Genomic DNA, 16,482 nt, shown 5'->3' with positions numbered 1-16,482 from the left:
TAAATGAACTGGTATTTAGGGTATTTGTAAACATGAGTTATGCATGCATTGGTTTTTATTTTTATTTTACAGACACTTATTGCAATGTGACAAAGTCTTGTGTTGGTATATATGTGCACCCTAAGAGGACAGTTTGTTCCATCTTTATGTTTCCCTTTCCTCATCTAGTCCACAACTTTCCTGCTCTGGCATCTGTAAAAACAAAGTAATAATTGTTAAGTTAAAAAAATTAATTGTGTGGTTTGCATGTGGTTTTTGAATCTGAGCCTAATCTTAAAACTACAAACACATCTGTCTATGGCAGAAGGGTTCACAAAACAGATGATTTAATTAAAAAAACAAAGAAATTCAAGAAATGATCCTCTCACCCCAAAAGTGGGAGAGCACAGGAGTCCTGGAAAGAAAGTTAATGATAAACAAAGTTTCAAATTCTCCAAAAAGTTATCAAAGAGAAGATGAAGACCTTCCAGCTAGCAAAAGAAATGCTTTACCAATAAAGGCCTGAGTTGCCAGGTGTCATGCAGAGGCCACAGTAACTGATAAGGTTTCTATAGAGAACAATTCAAAGGTCACACTGAGCTATTGGTGAAGAAGTAGCAAACTTTTTCACAAATAATGTACTACTTTTAATAATTTATTACTTAAGTTTTAAAGGTGCACCTGGAATGGTTTGGCTATCTTTCTTTACATTGTAGTTGTGAAGAACGCCTGTAGCAGTGAAGGTTTCCCTGTAATTTATTATTTAAGTGATAGTTGTAAAATGTTAATTACCCTTTATTTAAATTCCACTTCTCCACATCAGATTTATATAAAAAAAAAGAGTTTTATGAAAACATTTTAGGTGTAATTTAAGACTTTTGCAGTTTTTTTTGCTGCTTTCATATTTATTAAATGTTACATCTGATTATGACAAACAGCATTTTCATACATTTAATTAAAAAAAACTGTTTATAATTGTCTGTTTTTCAGTGAGGACTGATGCAAATGCATTAATTTGCTTTTCATGTGTTATACTGTGCAGCTTTCTACAATCATTGTACGAAGTAATGAAAGTCAGATGTTCCTAATAGCTTTATTGTTTAACAGCAAAATATGAGAATGAGAACAAAATGTCATCTTTAGCTCATGAGATACATGTCCATTTGCTTTCTTTTTTTCAAAGAGGTGATTAAATTTACTGTCAATTTGACTAAATTGTAACAAAATTAAATTATCAGTTAAAGTACAGTTAAAGTAATCAAAAAACAACTTTTTTTGCTTTCATCTTATGGGCCCTTTAATTTGACATGTTTATTAAATTGAGTGATAAACATATTTGAGACACAATTTATGAAATGAGATAAAATTGATCAAATGTACAGATTAAATAAAAGCAAAACAATGACATATAGTCAACTATGTACCACAGTACAATTTATGCACACCAGCGGTTGCACACTGGTGACCCATTACATCAGGGGTGTAAAATTCAATTTCACTGAGGGCCACTTCAGCATATTGGCCACCCTCAACCGGCCACATTGACGGTACAAATCAGGAGTGCATCCTTGCTAAAACACCCCAGACAAAAGGTTGACTTCCCTCATTCAGTTCTGTAGAGGCTTATAATGAGTCAATGGTCCAGGTGTGTTAGAGAAGGAATGCATCTAAAGTTGCAGATGGTAGCTCTGGAAAACTAGACTTGGGCACCTCTAGCATAAATGTATAAAAATACAATGTTAAAAATAAATTAAACACCACCTCATATTGTTAAATAACTGATTTTATGTATTGAAGTTTTAAATATTACATTTGAGTTTCCATGGATGTAAAATTACTGCTCAGTTTAAAAATTACAATATTTAAATCAGTGTTTAAAGGTAAGCAAACAAATAATAAAAACGAGTCACATGGGCAGACATTATAGACTTTACGCAAAGATTTAGTCTCAGAGGCAACTGAAATCAATTAATTAAAAGCATTCTTTCTGAATACAAACCTTTGGTTGAAATGTAGTTTCAACCAAAGGCACCTCTAGCATAAATGTATAAAAATACAATGTTAAAAATAAATTAAACACCACCTCATATTGTTAAATAACTGATTTTATGTATTGAAGTTTTAAATATTACATTTGAGTTTCCATGGATGTAAAATGACTGCTCAGTTTAAAAATTACAATATTTAAATCAGTGTTTAAAGGTAAGCAAACAAATAATAAAAACGAGTCACATGGGCAGACATTATAGACTTTACGCAAAGAATTAGTCTCAGAGGCAACTGAAATCAATTAATTAAAAACATTCTTTCTGAATACAAACCTTTGGTTGAAATGTAGTTTGTAGTCAATTCGTGCTCAAAACCTATTTTAAGTCAATCATCAACCTATAAAATGCTGGGGGGCCAGAGGTGGCCCCCCAGCATTTTTGAACACGGTGCATGTGTCAAACATGGTGTAATGCATGTTTGACACATGTGCATTATGCCATAGAACTGCCAATTGGTAATTGAAGTAAAGTAGCTTCGATTTCAAAGAAGCCGACATTGAAGTCGATTGGCAAATAAACCATCACGAAAGAGGAAGACTCTTATTGTCTTCCTCTTTTGTGAGGAAGACACAAAAGAGGTCTATCTTAACTTTTAAAACTAAAGAAAATAATCAGAAAACATTTTTGCAGATTTTTCTGCAAAAAAATGGTTTTTGCATAACCTGCAAAAACCATTTCTATCTGGTTTTGAACCAGAGACCTTTTGCGTGTAAAGCAAAGGTGATAACCACTACACTACAGGATCTGAACTCCTCTACTTTGTTTCAGTTTGAGGTTCCAAAGTTGATGATGTGAGATGCAACATGAAAATTTCCACTGAGGCTTGCACTCAGATGCCTGGATTCAGAGTACAGACCATGACACCACAGAACCTTGTTGACCTTTAGTAAACACCTGTGATGAATAAAACATGCAAAATCTGTTTCTGTCTGGTTTCGAACCAGAGACCTTTCGCATGTAAAGCAAACATGATAACCACTACACTACAGAAACTCAGGCTTGTTGCAGTGTTCCTGGTAGATGATCCACATTTTGTTAGAGACTAACGTCAACGATGGGCATGGAACAATGTCAAATACTTACAGATCCTCTCAGAGAGCACAGTAACTTGGTGAACAAACTACCAGACTTATACTTGTGCCTAATTTCACATTACAGTCCATAAACTAAGCCTGGGATCAAACAATTGTATTGAAAATGTCATTAGCAGAGACAAATGGTTCTACAGAGACTTGGCTAAATGGCTAAAAAATAAAATCAACACTTACAAATAAAAAATGGTTAAAAAATAAAATTAACACATTAAAATAAAAAATATATCTGAAATACAATCAACACTTGAAAATTAAAAATGGTTCAAAAATAATATCAACACTTCAAAATACAAAATCTCTGGAAAATAAAATATTATGTATGTTGTTTTGAAAAACATTAGAATATAAGCATTTTATCAAATCTTCATTGTGGTAAGATCATGTAAGTTCTTCTTAAATCCATGGAAACTCAACAGTTTGTAAGGTAGGTGAGTTAGCTCAGCAGGTTAGAGCACCGTGCTGGTAATGCTGAGGTCATCGGTTCAAACCCCATATGGGGTAATTCATGTGTAAGGTCTTTCAAACAATCAACATAAATAAGGGTTCAAAAATAAAATCAACACTTTACAATAAAAAAAATGGTTCAAAAATAAAATCAACACTACACAATTAAATGGTTCAAAAATAAAATCAACACTACAATAAATAAGGTTTCAAAAATCAAATCAACACTACAATAAATAAGGTTTCAATAATAAAATCAACACTTTACAATTAAAAATGGTTCAGAAATAAAATCAACACTTTACAATTAAAAAAATTATTTTTGAACCACAAAAAAATGGTTCAAAAATAAAATCAACAGTTCAAAATGTATGTTCAGTACATAAAATAAGCCTGGGATCAAAAAATGTATTGAAGATGTCATTAGCAGAGACAAATGGTTCTACAGAGTCCAGAACGCCCAGGAGAGTGGCGTACTGGAGGAGCTGCAGACGTAACATCTGTCGGTTTCGGAGAAGCGAAACCACGCAAAAAATAAATAAATAAAAATCCTGGTAAAAGCGCACACCGGACCGCTCAGGGTAAAACACTCACAGAGTTCATTTGGTCTGTTTGGATCAGACAGATCCAACTGACTGATGAATTAGCGTAGATTTTTCTGCAGATGGGAACCAGGAGGAAGTTGTTCAGACCCCAGCGGGTGAAGTGATGCTAATTTAAGTGAAGTCGCTTAATTTAATTTATTAAAAGTTATTGGGGTGGTTTTTGTCACTACGAGAAAAATGTAGATACATTTATCTGCTTAATTTGTGATGGGATCTGGATTCACGGTGAATATTAACTAAACCGCATAAAGGCGATTAAATAGCCGATGTTAATATGATTGTAATTTCACGGATAAAAATAGTATATGACCGATTTTTTTTATTTTTTTTTATGTTGTCGGTCAAGATAACGGATAACAAAAAAAGTCTAGCACCACCTGCCGCCCTGACACCAACTCACACACATCTTCATTCACAGTCTTACTTGTAAATCGATTTTTCTTTTCTTGGACGTTTTGATGTTAGCTTGTCGACGTCTCAGTTTTATTCGCTGGGAAAATCAATAAGCAGCTTGAGGTGACTCTGCTGCTCTCTAGTGGCGAGAAGCCGTAATGTTGGCTGGTAACAATCGGAATGCATTGTGGGAGATGTAGTTTGTAGTCAATTCGTGTTTAAACCCTATTTTAAATCAATCATGGGCCTATAAAATGCTGGTGGGGCCACATAAAATGACATGGCGGGCCACATGTGGCCCGCGGGCCTTGAGTTTGACACAGGTGCATTACATCATTCAATCATGAAAACATAAGCCTCTCCATTTTACTTTGAAGTATGCTGCCCTGTTGTGGTTGTTAAATTAAAAAAAATAATATGGAAGGGTCTATATACGTCAACTGAGTCTGAAGTATTCCTGCATCACAAAAAATAAATGCTTTTGTTTTAGAAGATTGAACTTTGGTAATGGTCTGTTTATTATTTTCCTTCCCTTGAAGGGAACAGACCATGAATCTGACCACTGTGGAACAATAAAATAGAATATATCTTTCTATTCTATTCATTAGGGAACTGTGGTGAGAGTATTGAATTGCTCAAACAGAGAAACTCAAACTTGTACTAAAGCTGTTACATTTGCTGCTAGTCAAATTTGGATTTCTTTTTAAAATTGTTTTAACCATCAGAGGTTACCTTCTCTAATTTCCTCCAGTTTTCTGATAACTACGTCTCTGGACCCTTACGGCTTTTCCCTGTATCCCATTTAAGACCCAAGAAGACCAATCTTTCCAACTTCTGCTAACTTAATTAACTATGAACATACTGATTCTTGGATATATTCCTCCACCTCCACTGATGCCGAGTTGAAAATATTATAACTTCAAATGCAATGATGCTCTTCAACAAAAAAGACTAATTGTTTAATTGCAAACAGCCCAAATACTTGTTTTTAAGTTGATGAAAGGTCTGATTAAACCAAGAGCTCTTATGTTTAGTCCTTAATCTTTAGAAAACATGTGATGTCAAGAAAAGTAGAAAGATGTGGATTTAATACTAGCCATAGCACTCTACAATCTACAATTTTCTAAATAAATATGTTCTGTGTTTACCCATCTGTGTGGTTTGGCTCAATCACAAAACAGGACAGGTCCAAACAGCAATGAACAATCAGGTCTGCAGACAGGATTATCAGAACTGACCTTTGCTCTACTCATGACTAGTACATGGCCAGCAAAAGGGCAGCTTTCTGTTGACCCAACACATCCTGGTCACTGGTTATTTAGACTTTTACCCTCAAGGATGTATTACAGAGCGCTAGTAGCAACAATTAGCCGACACATAGTTTCTAACCCCTGGCCGTTACCCTGTTAACCACATATTGTAAGAAAAAACACAATCCTGTAACTCCCATGGGAGTTGTATAGAAAATAAATATCGCACTGCCTCCAATGTCTTGCCAGTTAGTTCTAGAAAGTTGTACATCAGCACAACTGGTCAATAGGCAACAATGCAAAAATGTGCTCTGCTTTATGAATGAGTACAGACTGTGTGATTTTGCTGTTTCACTTGATTTATTTGAAATTACGTTCAAGTGGTAAATAAGTTAAAAATCGTATGTGAATTGTTTGTAGACCTGGAGCGTTTCGACATTTATCAGAATCAATGTTATTTTAAGGTTTTACTTTATGCCAACACCGTCCGTTCTTCTGAAGTCTTCTGAAGTCTTCTGATGTCTTTTTGCTTGTAAATGCCATATTGTAAATACAGAGCTTCAGAGCTTGTTAAATTGTTTTTTTTTTATTCACACTTTGAGAAACTGAAAGGATGGACATCATGCATAATATGTCATATGTCTTAAGACTTAAAGGCTATGATCTCCCTCATGAAGGCGTCTTCCCTGCATTCCTTTTTGCAACCCTGAACTACATGATCATCCTCTTCTGTAACCTTACCATTATCTTCACCATTGTGCTGAACAAATCTTTGCATCAGCCAATGCATCTGTTCCTGGTGAACCTTCCCATCAATGACCTGATAGGTTCTTCAGCACTCTTTCCACACCTCATTAAGGAGATAATGACAAACAGCAGAAGGATCCAGTTGTCAGCTTGCATTATCCAAGCTTTTTTTATCCATATCTATGCAGCCGGTTCAGTGTTCATCCTGACTGCAATGGCCTATGACAGATACATCGCCATTTGTTACCCTTTGCGTTACAACACTGTAATGACTAATGCTCACATTATGAAAATAATCATATTAGTTTGGTCTTCTTGTGTGGTTTTAATAGCTGTGCTTTTTATTCTTCTTTTGCGTTTGTACCGCTGTAGATCTGAAATAACACACTCCTACTGTGATAACCCAAGTTTGTTGACTTTGGTATGTGAAGATACAACCATTAATAACATCTATGGTCTTTTTATAAGTGCTACTACACAAGTGATAGCTAATGGTCTGGTTTTTTATACATATCTTCGCATCCTTATTGCATGTTTTAGATCCAGACAGTCGGACACCAAAGCGAAAGCTCTGCAGACATGTGCCACACATCTTTTTGTTTTTCTTTTGTTTGAGTGCTTGGGCCTCTTTACAATCATATCTTACAGACTGCAGAATATTTCACCACATTTAAGAAGATTTATGGGAGTGTCGACATTAATCTTCCCCCCAACATTAAATCCAATAATTTATGGATTGAAAACAAAAGAAATTCGTGAAAAGGTGCTTAACTTTTTCAAGAATAAACATATTCTTTGTGAATAGTTTATTACTTAAACTGTGGCTAATGCAAACTGTCTCCATGAAAAACTGCTTTATTTGTTGTGTGAACTTGCATTTAATCAGTTTTTGTAATGATTCTAAACGTACAGGGAATGTTTCCTTCTTTGAGTGATCATTGTAAAAAAAAAAATAGAGCCACAAATATGTTCAGCATTTTAGAAACATTTCAGTTTGTATGTGTGATTTTTTTTAATTTATTGTGAGTAATTCAGTTCATAAATTTACTTTAAGTTCAATCCATCTGGGCCTGTGTCCTAGTAAAGTTTGTTGTAACAATGTTAGTCCATTAATTCACTTTTTTGTTATAGTGTGCAGCTATAGTGTGCAATAAAAATGTTTTCATCATCCTACTATGTTGAACATTTTATTAACACTTTCAATTAACCTGGTCTCTTGTGCTTACAGCTCTTTTATGTTGCATTTTCATGTTATGTTTGCTTGCAAATTTAAATGATGTATACCTATTTGAACTTATAAACAGGTGTCTTTGTTTAAATACGTAACTAATAAAAATAAAAGGAATGGAGGTATTTTTCAGCTTTTACTACTTTTCAATGTTTTGCACATAAGGACAAATGTTACACTTCTTACGGTCATTAGGACTACAAAATGCAAGGAAGGCTTTTGCAAAGCAAATTATGGAGTATAAGAAGACTTGAGCTGAAAAATGTCATTTGTATAAAGAGTAACAATAGTAATGCTGCTGTTACTATTACTAATAATATTAACTATGATTGGTCCAGGGCAATTAAAAAGAAAATGTTATTGTTTCCTGATTAGTTAATGAACAAATATGAGCTGTTGAAAGTGAAAATCGAAATGTTTGGTGTTGTTATGAATAATAGACATGTAAGCAACTATGTGATCCATGGATTCACATGGTTGAAGGTCATACGAATCCTAATTTCATTGGTGTTTCAATTTAGTTGCTGTAGCTTGTCTACTTTGATGCCAGATGCAGTCTTAATTTAATAAGGTCAATCACCAATTAGATTCTCATCAATCCATCTATTTTGTAGAGCCTTGAATAAATAGAAAAAAGTAGAATGGAAATACCCTTTACTGTGTCACAGGGAACAGGTGTAAAAGCATCATCAGATAAAATGTAAAACTAAATCACAAAGTTAATACTTCTTATTTTGTATATCACTGGGGTATTTCAGCAATTGAATATTATATCCATCAGTAGTTTGTAATACAGCACATTCTGGGCATTATGACATGTTACACAAGAACAGATATATTAACTGAATTTGTTGTAGATTCTTTGTCATCCAGGACATCACAATCCTAAATGTTTGAATAATGAACTGGTGTCACCTCACTGTAAAGGTTTTATGTGGTGTATAACGGGATACTGGAAATACCACAAAACATCAAATCACAAAAATAATTAAACTGAAATCAAATGGTGTGTTATTTGCCAATAACTTCTGAACTGATGAAGACAAACAGCCAGCACTATGTTCTTTTCATCATCTGATTGGCTGGCTCTGAGTGTGTCATCACCCAGTTTGGGAATCAACTTCTCATTGAACTTTGGTACTTTGAAAAGAAAACTGTTGTGTTATGGTTACCAGTACTTGGTGACTGTTTCCATATAAACTTTGCTCATTAGGTTAATGACCTAACTGTTTACAAAGAAGCAACACTAGATGTGCCACAGTGAGCCCTCCAGAGTGACATCTCTGTACTTTTCCCTGGTAATGAACCTCAGAGGATGTCGTGATGCAATGCTGTAAACAAGCTCTATTTGGTTTCACAACTTTGGATAAAGTTGTCTGAAAGAGTCTTTTGAAATAACATTGTCTTGTTGGTTTTATTTATTTATCGTAGATGAAGTTACAAATTCAACACAATAGATTCAGTAAAACTCTAAATTATTCTTACCACTAACAAATTTAGATTTGATTCGTTCAACAAATACATTTTTCTGAAAGTAAAGGAGATAGGCATCTCTCAAAAGACTAAAGTGTTATGTTGATTTAAAAAATATATATGCAATTTATTGAAACAAGGTCGCTTCTTCTCTGCTCAAAAACTGACCTTCTCAACAATCAATGGAAAAAATGACAAAGCAACATATAATACACAATAAAAATTAATGGTAAATGGACTGAACTTATGTAGCCCTGCTCCAATCATTTTGACCACTCAAAGCATTTTGCACTAGAGTCACATTTATCCACCAATGCGTAGATCGGTAGGCAACTTGGGGTTAAGTGCCTTGCCCAGGGGCACATTGTCCTGTGGCAAGAGGAAGCTGAGATCGAACCTACCCACGGAGTCAAACACTCATTCAAAAACTCAGGATTTGCCCACAGTCGCCATAAACATTTAAAATAAAGTCTGTTCAGAGAAGAAAGTTTTTAACTGCTTTTTAAAAATATCCACATAATCAACTAAGGACAGCTGTAGTGGTGCAGCATTCAAAATTCTTGAATGGCTGAATGGTTCGATCCTCCTTGGTATTCAGCCTGGTATGTGGAAGAACTAGCAGATTCAAAACATCTGAATTCTGTTTGAAAACTAGGATGAACTGGAATTGAACTGAAATGAATTTTTTGTAAAGCGCCTAATTGTATCTATATAAAATAGTGAATAGAGTTGGACTCTTAAAACAAAATTTTAAAAAGGGAAGTTGTTAGAACCAGAGATGGACAGGGAAGGAAACGTGGCCTGTTAGTTTTTGACAGACTAGCCCCCTTTTAACTGCTTGGTTGATATTTTTATGGGAAATTTGATATTATTATACATAATTACAGTGCTAATGTGACAATTCATATATAATCTGTAATACAATTAACAGCAACTACATGCAAACATACATAATATGTAAGGTTAACTATGACATAAAATCTAACTATAAATCTAAAATATGAGCTTTCGGCCCTCTGTTGGGAAAGATGAGAGATAGCATCTCCAGCTATAAAACACATTGGTGTTGTTAAAGTGTAGATTACTCTAACAACACCAAAGTGATCTAAACGAACAAATTTTCTGCTGGATCAAAATGGAACAGTTGAGTGTTTCCTTTTTCTCCCAGCAGGTGGCAGCACTGGCATTTGTTATTTGTGCTGAAAGGGAGGCTTGCCTGACTTTTAGACCTCTTCCCAGTAAAAAGCATTACTTTTATAGGCATTTCACATCAGGCTGCTAAATGACTCCAGACTTTGCTAACCTAAGTCACTACATTTCTAAGTTGGAGGAAAAGTCAAAGCCAACACAAAATGTTTAATTATCATTGGTCATTACCTAAACTATGTGAAAGATGAAGCAGGTTTGCACCAATTGTGAGTGGTAAAAATGCAAAGATAAACCATTCCTTACATGAAATCCTTTCTTTTTTACTTACTCTTCCAACACATTCATAATATAAGTGGGGAAAAAAATAGCTGGTCATTTCACAGACAGTGTCATGCATTGTTTTAAAAGTACAGCATTACAGGAATGTTATGATAGTCTTTGTGTTACTTTTTTTTAATTTCCAATATTTTTCATAATGTGCAGCAAGTAAAAAACAACACCGACCCTGTGGCATTTTTGGAGTATGTGACATTCCCATTTCTATTCAGTTAAGTTAATGTCAAGTCAATTTGTTCAGTTTATTCTGTTCAGAGAATTGTCAGTCCAAGAGTTTCTATGTTAAAGGGGCAATATTATGCATTTTATAGCACAATCCAGTAACCCTCTTATCTTCATTTTACATTTAAAAAAATGCTATATATAAATCCATTATGACTTAAAATAAACTTGATGTAATTTAGCACCTAGAAATTGGGTCTCTTTCTCTTTAAAAGGAAGTCATCATAACATCTCTCCTCTATTATCACTTTTACCAGCATTTCATTAAGTAGCTTGTTTAATGATCTCAGTAGATGTGCAGTTCCACCAGATGCTTGCTAATTGCTGCTGTATTACTGATTGCACTTAAAAAATCAGGTAACTTTATGTTATTAAAGGTAAAGTTTAAACAGTAATGATTTATTGGTTAATGTCAAGTTGTCATAACAAAGACATTTTGAATAATGTCAACTTTGTATTAAAAGTGTCATAATTTACCAAATGACGCTTTATGACAACAGTCATAAATATTCATGAAGGCTTATTCATGTTCATGACAGGTGTTATGTCATGTTTATGACAGTGTCATGTCAGTCTTATTCACCCCCCTTCAAATAAAGTGTTACCAAATATTTTTTCATCCCTTATTCCTCTTGTTTAGCAGTCTTATTCAATTTGTGATAAATGAGTTTACAGTAGTTCAAAGTTTTCATGTTTTGTTTTCAAACCTTACACAATCAAAAAAAGAAACAGCACAAATGAATGTTATGAGGAAGCTAATTGAGGTCTCATGCCAGTCGTCATCTCAAGGGTGTAATTAGTGTGCTAGTTTCCCCAGAATGCATCTTAGGAGAGTAAGAAAGTTCTCAACTGAAAACAATCTTATGCAACATTGGTCCTTGTTAAACTTTTGTACAAACAGTTTTTCTGATGCTACATATTTGTGTATTAAAGAAATTCCTTTTTTTAAAGATTTTAAATGCTTAACATTCAAAATATACATTCACTGGCATCCTAGTCACAAATACAGAGGAATGTTTTTCTCAAAAAATGTCAGTTTCAAAAAAACACCCACATTGCAAAAAAGTTTCATCCACACAGAGACATCAAGAATGCCTCAAAATACAATTTTTACTCCTGTAAGTGGTGCTTAAAGTAGAGTATGGAACATGTATATAAAGCCTGCACAAGTTTAACAGTCAACACAACAACATATGTGTAGACTACATGTTCAGTGTCATGAACATGTAGTCGACCATTGTTTGTGTTACATGTATGATGTGTTTGGAGTTATAGGTCAGGTTACAGGTGGGCTAAAAGATTAGCATTTTCACAAAGTTGCACTTTTGCTATCCACATGATTATACAAGGGTGAAATTTTCACTCTGCAACCTGTTTTACTCTTTTAGTTCCCTCAGATACCCTATTTTCATGTGGACGCGTTGGACAAACAATTGAAAACTTGTAGAGTGACAAAATATTTCAACTTCAATAAGGATCTCTAAAAAAATGTTAAAAAGATGAAAAAAAATTGAATAAATTATTTGAAAAAAAAAAATCCACAAAATAGTTGCATTAGTCTATTTTTCTCTTTATATTGTTACACCTCTAAGAAAAAGAAGTGAAACATTTCAACAAAGTGAAATATGCTTACATTAGTAGGCTAAAACTATTGCTCTCATAAATAATGATAATCACAATGTGTAAAGCTATGATAGTTTAAAATTCTCACAATGTTCACATTCTGTACTTATGACTTACATAGACTTGGGAGCTGTGTGGTTCACAAAATCCGCTCAGGTAAGACGAAACATATGCTCTGAGACCTCTATTGAACACTGGGGATATTAGCAGTCCTCTATTAACATCACTTTAAATACTCACTGGGCTTATCATAAAATACAGTTGTTTACTCTAGTGGGATTCCTAAACCATTAGCATTATTAAATCTGTTTTACCTCCATTGACCTCTCTGGGGATTTGTTTTCAAATTCATGTCACTCTCCACTATTTTAATATTCATTCCAAGGAAAAGTCCAAAAAGCTGGGTAACATCAATTAGAAAATGCTGCTGATTTTTTTCTACTTTACCCCTTGTGTTTGTTTACCTTCATAAAAAGTCATTATGCAGTTTACAAATCTACTTTTTTTATTCACAGATGAGCTTATAGCTAGGCAGATGAAGTTATAGCTAAATATTTATTCATCCTCTATAGTTGATAAGGCAAGCATACTAAATTATTGTGCAGGCAGAAGCTATAAAAAAAGAAATTAAATTTTCTTCACGTACCCTTTGAATCTTTGCTAGAATATATTAGATACTTTCTCCAAATCTGTAAAAGTATTTGCAAGGTATCTTCTAGAATTTAATGAAGAAGTTCTTTCCTGACACTTTGGAAAGTATCAGACAAGTCAGAGGAAAGTAAGACAAGTTGTGAAAACCATCTGGTGTATTTGAAAGAGTTCAGTAAAATACCAGACACCATATGTACATTCCATGAATGATTAGGAAGAAGGCTTTAATTCTATGCAAATGTTTCAAAAATACCCAGCAAGTTAATAAAAATGGTTAATTGTACAGCTCCTTGTAAGTATCTAAAAATTAAGGGTAGTCATACATATTTTTGTTGTGAGAAAGCAGTTAAATAAGCAGTGGAAATATCTCAAAAGTACTATGTGTCCATCAGTTGCTTTGTCCACCATTCTCATGATGTCTATAAATATAAATATCTATTCTTCCTACTGTCTTATGTTTTGATTACATTTCAGGGATCCAATGAATGCAAACTTTCATTAAACTGAAACACATCACATCTACTTTAATGATAATCAATAAAATATGAACCTTTGTTCAAGTTAGAGTTGAAAACTATTACCCAAATGAGAACTAAAATGAAAACATCAGAAATCCCTAGAGAAAGCAAAGAGGTTGAACAATAACTCTACCTGCATTAAAAGGTATATTGAAGGAGGGTTTTAAGCAGACAACCACCTGTTGAGAAATCAGAGAACGTTGGTGCAACTTTTGTGAAAGGTACGTGTGAAATGAAGGAACTAAATACAAATTTAGCCATCTAAATGTATTTATTAGAATGACAACCCATAACTTAGCAGAATAAAAGTAGTAAACAAGGATATCAAAATTGACATCAATAGTAATACTATGAATAGTTTACAACAGAACAATAATTTGTGATCAGCTACATGAGAACTAATTCACTATTACTGCATTTTTTTATGTCAAATAAGGATTCAGTTTGATCTATTGTGCGCTTTTCAGTTTTTAAAGGTATTTTCTTCGAGATCATGTCAGAGGGGAATCAAAGCAGAGTAACTGAATTCATACTAACTGGCTTTCCTGGACTCCATCCACAATATTACGGTCTCGCTTCAGCTGTATTATTCTTAGTCTATGTGGTAACTGTGAAAGCAAATGCTGCAGTTTTTTACTTATTTGCAACCAATAAGAGTCTTCATAAACCAGTGTACTACATCATTTTAAATGTGTCTGCCTGTGACCTTCTCTTCAGCACAACAACTTTACCTAAAATCATCAGTAGATACTGGTTTCAATCAGGGAGCATTTCTTTTACTGCTTGTTTTGTCCAGATGTACCTTGTTCATTATTTGGGTTCAGTAAATTCTTTTATATTTGCACTGATGGCTTTTGATAGGTACTGTGCTGTCTGTCATCCACTCAGATATACAACTATTGTTAAAAAAATCACAGTCCATATGCTCAGTGTGACTGCATGGATTATTGCTATTGCATCCCCTTTATTGATGGTGATTAGAGCATATCCTCTTCCTTACTGTGCATCAAACATAATCAATCACTGTTACTGTGATCATATTGGAGTGACAGTCCTGGCCTGCACAGACAGAGCCCCTTATTCTTTTCCAGCTTTTGTGGGTGCAATGATTACACTGTTAGGACCTCTGGCCTTTATACTTTTCTCATACTCTTCAATATTTATAGAAATAAGTAAAGTAACAAATTTGGGAAACTGTGGAAAGTCTCTGTCAACATGTAGTACTCAACTGATAATAATCTCACTTTATTATGTACCTCGATGTTTTGTGTATTTTGCTAGTCAAGTTGGAATTAAATTTAGTGCTGATCTCCGAATAGTAATCATAATGCTTTACAGCCTTGTCCCTCCAATGATAAACCCACTCATATACTGCCTACGAGCTAAAGACATCAGAGAGTGTTTGATGAAACAATTCTACAAAGAAAAGTCCAGGTTTCATCAATTCACAATGAACAGACCAGCACATTAATTATAAGTGGTATCTTTATCTTCATATTTAACCGTGTCATGTCAATTATCCATGAATTTTTTAAAAAGTAAAATGAGATCATCAAACAGTGGCTTGTTTCATAGTTTCTTTTCAGCATGCTGATTTGAAAGACTGCATTAGTCACATACTTGTTGGCTGTAAGAAAAATAAAATATTTTCAGAATTTTTGTTTTATTCATGTGTCTAAGTTAATAAAAAATACTGTAGATCTGACAGATCTGATTTCTGTCAGATCCAGAAATCTGACAGACAGCATTATGAAAACAAAGAAAAACACCAGATAAATCAAGTATACAGCTGTGGGAATATTTAAACCAAAGTTAAATATTCTGGCTATAGTCTGCAGAACAGCTGTTCTGGATTTGATTCCCAACCTTGAGATTTTTGCGGTATATCATCCTCTCCTTCTCTCTTTGTCTGATTGCTGGGAAAAGGCCAGAAGTGCAAAAGTAAATCTTTGGGGAAAAAAAATAAAAAACTTTTAATCTCACATTTAACAAATATTTTTGTACATATGCCAGATTAGACAAATAGGAACATTTTCAACCATGTTTAAATGGTTTTATAGGACTTGGACAACAAGTTACATGAACTTGTCTTTTGTCCCTGGGCTAAGTTATATGTTGATTAGGTAAAGGGGACTAAATATGAACCTTTCAGACTAAATCATTCCACTTCCTGTTGCCATGAGCCTCGGAGGCATGCTTTTCTAAGAGTTTTAACAGTTCTTTTTTTGTTGTTTTTTCTATGGCGGGTAGTCAAATTGTGAGGCCTGATTACAAGATGCACAAACAGTCAGGATTTTGATAACTTTACATCCCCCATGACTTATGAGCAAACCCCAATTTTTGTACCTTAAAACCTCTAGGAGGAATTTGATCGTGCATAGGTTATAAGCTGTCAAAATTGCAAGATCCATTCAAGATGACTGCCTTCCTGTTTATTGTTGGGCATGGATCCAAGAAAGATTGGTGTAAGTCTTGAGAGGTTCAACGGGTGTTTTGAAAGCCCTCATGTTGTTGAGCTTTTATCTGCTGCAACTTTTGCAAAGTTCTCAATATATGAAAATTACATGTACCACTGACTTGTCTGCAAAGTTCGGTATGGATGTATTTTTGGTGCAAAAGTATTTTTAACGAAACTGTGAAGTTAAAGTCAGAGAGAAAACTCCTCTAGCTTATATGATGTAATATATATTTTTGTGGTCTTGCACAAATAAAAGACAGTTAC

At 34.0% G+C, this 16,482-nt stretch overlaps 2 protein-coding genes across 2 annotated transcripts; both read left to right on the top strand.

The window, feature by feature from the left end:
- The first annotated feature begins 6,370 nt into the window (after positions 1-6,370).
- Positions 6,371-7,423, top strand: LOC106910038 (olfactory receptor 52K1-like). The gene has a single exon (XM_014976587.2). The coding sequence runs from the start codon at positions 6,427-6,429 to the stop codon at positions 7,363-7,365; it is 939 nt and encodes a 312-aa protein (XP_014832073.2). The 5' UTR covers positions 6,371-6,426; the 3' UTR covers positions 7,366-7,423.
- A 6,631-nt stretch (positions 7,424-14,054) lies between these two features.
- LOC106910040 (olfactory receptor 2AT4-like) lies at positions 14,055-15,231 on the top strand. Its single transcript, XM_014976589.2, has one exon. The coding sequence runs from the start codon at positions 14,254-14,256 to the stop codon at positions 15,229-15,231; it is 978 nt and encodes a 325-aa protein (XP_014832075.2). The 5' UTR covers positions 14,055-14,253.
- The last annotated feature ends 1,251 nt before the right edge of the window (positions 15,232-16,482 follow it).

This window comes from Poecilia mexicana, unplaced genomic scaffold, assembly GCF_051168715.1.
Source record: "Poecilia mexicana isolate PSO_F unplaced genomic scaffold, ASM5116871v1 scaffold_13, whole genome shotgun sequence".
NCBI lineage: Eukaryota > Metazoa > Chordata > Actinopteri > Cyprinodontiformes > Poeciliidae > Poecilia > Poecilia mexicana.
Note: the sequence above shows the minus strand (reverse complement) of the source record. Positions and strands in the feature narration are given on the sequence as shown.